Source organism: Panicum virgatum, chromosome 8K (assembly GCF_016808335.1).
Source record: "Panicum virgatum strain AP13 chromosome 8K, P.virgatum_v5, whole genome shotgun sequence".
Classification (NCBI taxonomy): Eukaryota; Viridiplantae; Streptophyta; class Magnoliopsida; order Poales; family Poaceae; genus Panicum; species Panicum virgatum.
Genome location: NC_053143.1, coordinates 49,803,392 through 49,805,678, shown reverse-complemented (window position 1 = coordinate 49,805,678; position 2,287 = coordinate 49,803,392). Strand labels below are relative to the sequence as shown.

The window sequence follows — 2,287 nt, the reverse complement described above, 5'->3', positions numbered from 1 at the left end:
TGATATAATTCACTTGTTCTAATTTACCATATTGGATCTCCAATAGCAATACTGACAACTATCCATTGCAATTATCTGAACTCACATTGAGATCAGAGTATTTCATGATGGCCACAATACAAATGTTGGGAACATTCAAAAATGGCTTGGTGTTGCCCCTAGCATGAATCCCTAGGAAACCCTCACCCTGATCCATTTGCTACGTTTGGACATGTTTAATATGAACCTATGTGAGCAGAGAGTGGAGGGGCAACACCTATGATGTTCCCATCACTGTCAAGCATTGACAGTAGAAACAAATTAAAAGTATTGTATGGCCCAAGGCTAACCAGAATTAAATCAGAACAATAACACCTATGATGTTTCAAACAAAGGAAATGTAACATGGAGTTATTATTATTTTGCATTTTGTGGGACAATTAACTCACCAAACTGACAAAGAAAACCTAGAAAGAAACAAATATATTCAATAAACAAAAGGAGAGAGAGCGAATCAAACCCTCGATAGTTCCTAACTTCCTATGGCCGGAGTCTCACTGTAAATCTGTCAAGCCCAGTCCAAAGAAGCTTATATGGAAAATGGAGGAACACAACAATTAGCCTAATCCTTGGCAACAGATTAAGGGGCAGATTTCAGATACGCAGAACAAAGAGACAAAGTGATATTGGAACCCCACTACTGTAAAACTGATGTGAAATATAGAAATGTTGAAATTCTCATTTGCTCGTTTTATGTCTGCTATTTCCTCAAATCTCTAGTATGGATATTCACCTGACTTGCAAAGATAGTGAAGACACTAATGATCAATACAATGGGTACACATTCATCTCCTTTGTACCAGCTCTTGCACTACAGCTCTCACACAAACATAATTTTCCCAATATAATTCTCAAGTCTTTACACTACAGCTTAATTGAAGTTCCTCTACCTCTGCCATGCAAAGCTCCATACTGGATATACATATTTAAAACTATCAAAAGTGGTACCATTAATAACCATTGAGCTACCATTACTAATTTGGTAGTGGTTTCAATGGCCACTCACAAGTCATAACTGATACAGAACCAGCTTTATGGTTTCCACTTTTCACTGCTAAATTCTGAATGGGAACATAGCAAACATCACCAGTTTTGGCTAGTTCTCTGTGAAGCTAGCAGGATCAACAGATCTTTAAGTTACGGCACACTCTGTTTACACTTTGCAGTGACAAAAAAAATTGCCTGTAACATGGTCAGATGGTGTGTCAATTAAGCACAAGCTCTTGAATTGCTTCGAATAAAGAGTACCATACGCTCTACTGAATTGAAACCAGATTAGGTATGGAATGCTAGCCTTAGCTGAGTTGTATAGCAATAAGAAAAATTGAAAACTACAGCCACGAACCTTAACAGATCAATGCTCAAAAATATATAATGATATTGCGGAACAATGCACATTCGAAGTGTACACAGATCGTATATATTCATATTACCTTCTTCATTGGAGACTGAAAGCCTGAAATCAGTGGCCTTAAGCATTGCATTCTCCTCCTTGGTTGTGAGCAAGAAATTCTCTAGTTTCAGATCACGACGCACAAATGTTCACAACATTCACAACTGCTCTACAGATTGTAGCAGCTGACCATTCTGTGTAGTGGCCTTTAGCAATGATCCGATCGAATAGCTCACCACCTGAGCAGAGCTCCATCACCACATGCACATTGCTATTATCCTCCAACGCTCCCCTGAACTCAACAATCTTTGCCTGTCCAGAAAAATGCTGCATGATCTGGATCTCCCTGCGAATGTTCTCCCTGTCAGCCTTGCTGGTGAGCTTGCGTTTAGAGATGGACTTGCAGACATGCAGACTAATTTTTGTAGTCATATGCAGACATGCAGTTCCTACCAGAGCATGAAAAGTGTGGGACTCACCGCAGCTCGCCGACGACTCGCCACAGGTACACATGCGCGCCCTGGCCGGGCTGCCGGGGGCCGCCGCCGCACGGCCTGGATGCCATCGCGTGGGCCTCCACGGGAGGAGGCACCGCGCGCCCTCGCCGGGGGGCTGCCGCCGCGTGCCCTCGCCGGGTGCAACCTATGTAAAGAAATAAAATCTATTCAGATGTGAATGGAAAGGAGAATGCATTCAGGAATGTTTTACACGAATACACATCCCAGTCAGACGCATCACAACATCGGTGAATCAGGATGTCTTAATTCTGATGACAACATGTGTCAGAAGTTCAGCCCCAGTTCCATCAGCTTGCTGCTTGCAGTTGCAGAGCAAACAACCATACGTACCTTGCAC

The 2,287-nt window shown here is 42.4% G+C and overlaps 1 protein-coding gene across 1 annotated transcript; it reads right to left on the bottom strand.

Annotated features, from left to right (window-relative positions):
- Positions 1 to 1,531: 1,531 nt before the first annotated feature.
- On the bottom strand, positions 1,532 to 2,021 carry LOC120646385 (calcium-dependent protein kinase 2-like). Its single transcript, XM_039922968.1, has 2 exons — positions 1,912 to 2,021; positions 1,532 to 1,778 (listed from the first exon to the last, which is right to left on the bottom strand). Exons 1-2 carry the CDS (start codon positions 1,995 to 1,997, stop codon positions 1,565 to 1,567), a joined length of 300 nt encoding a protein of 99 aa, XP_039778902.1. The 5' UTR covers positions 1,998 to 2,021; the 3' UTR covers positions 1,532 to 1,564.
- Positions 2,022 to 2,287: the final 266 nt, after the last annotated feature.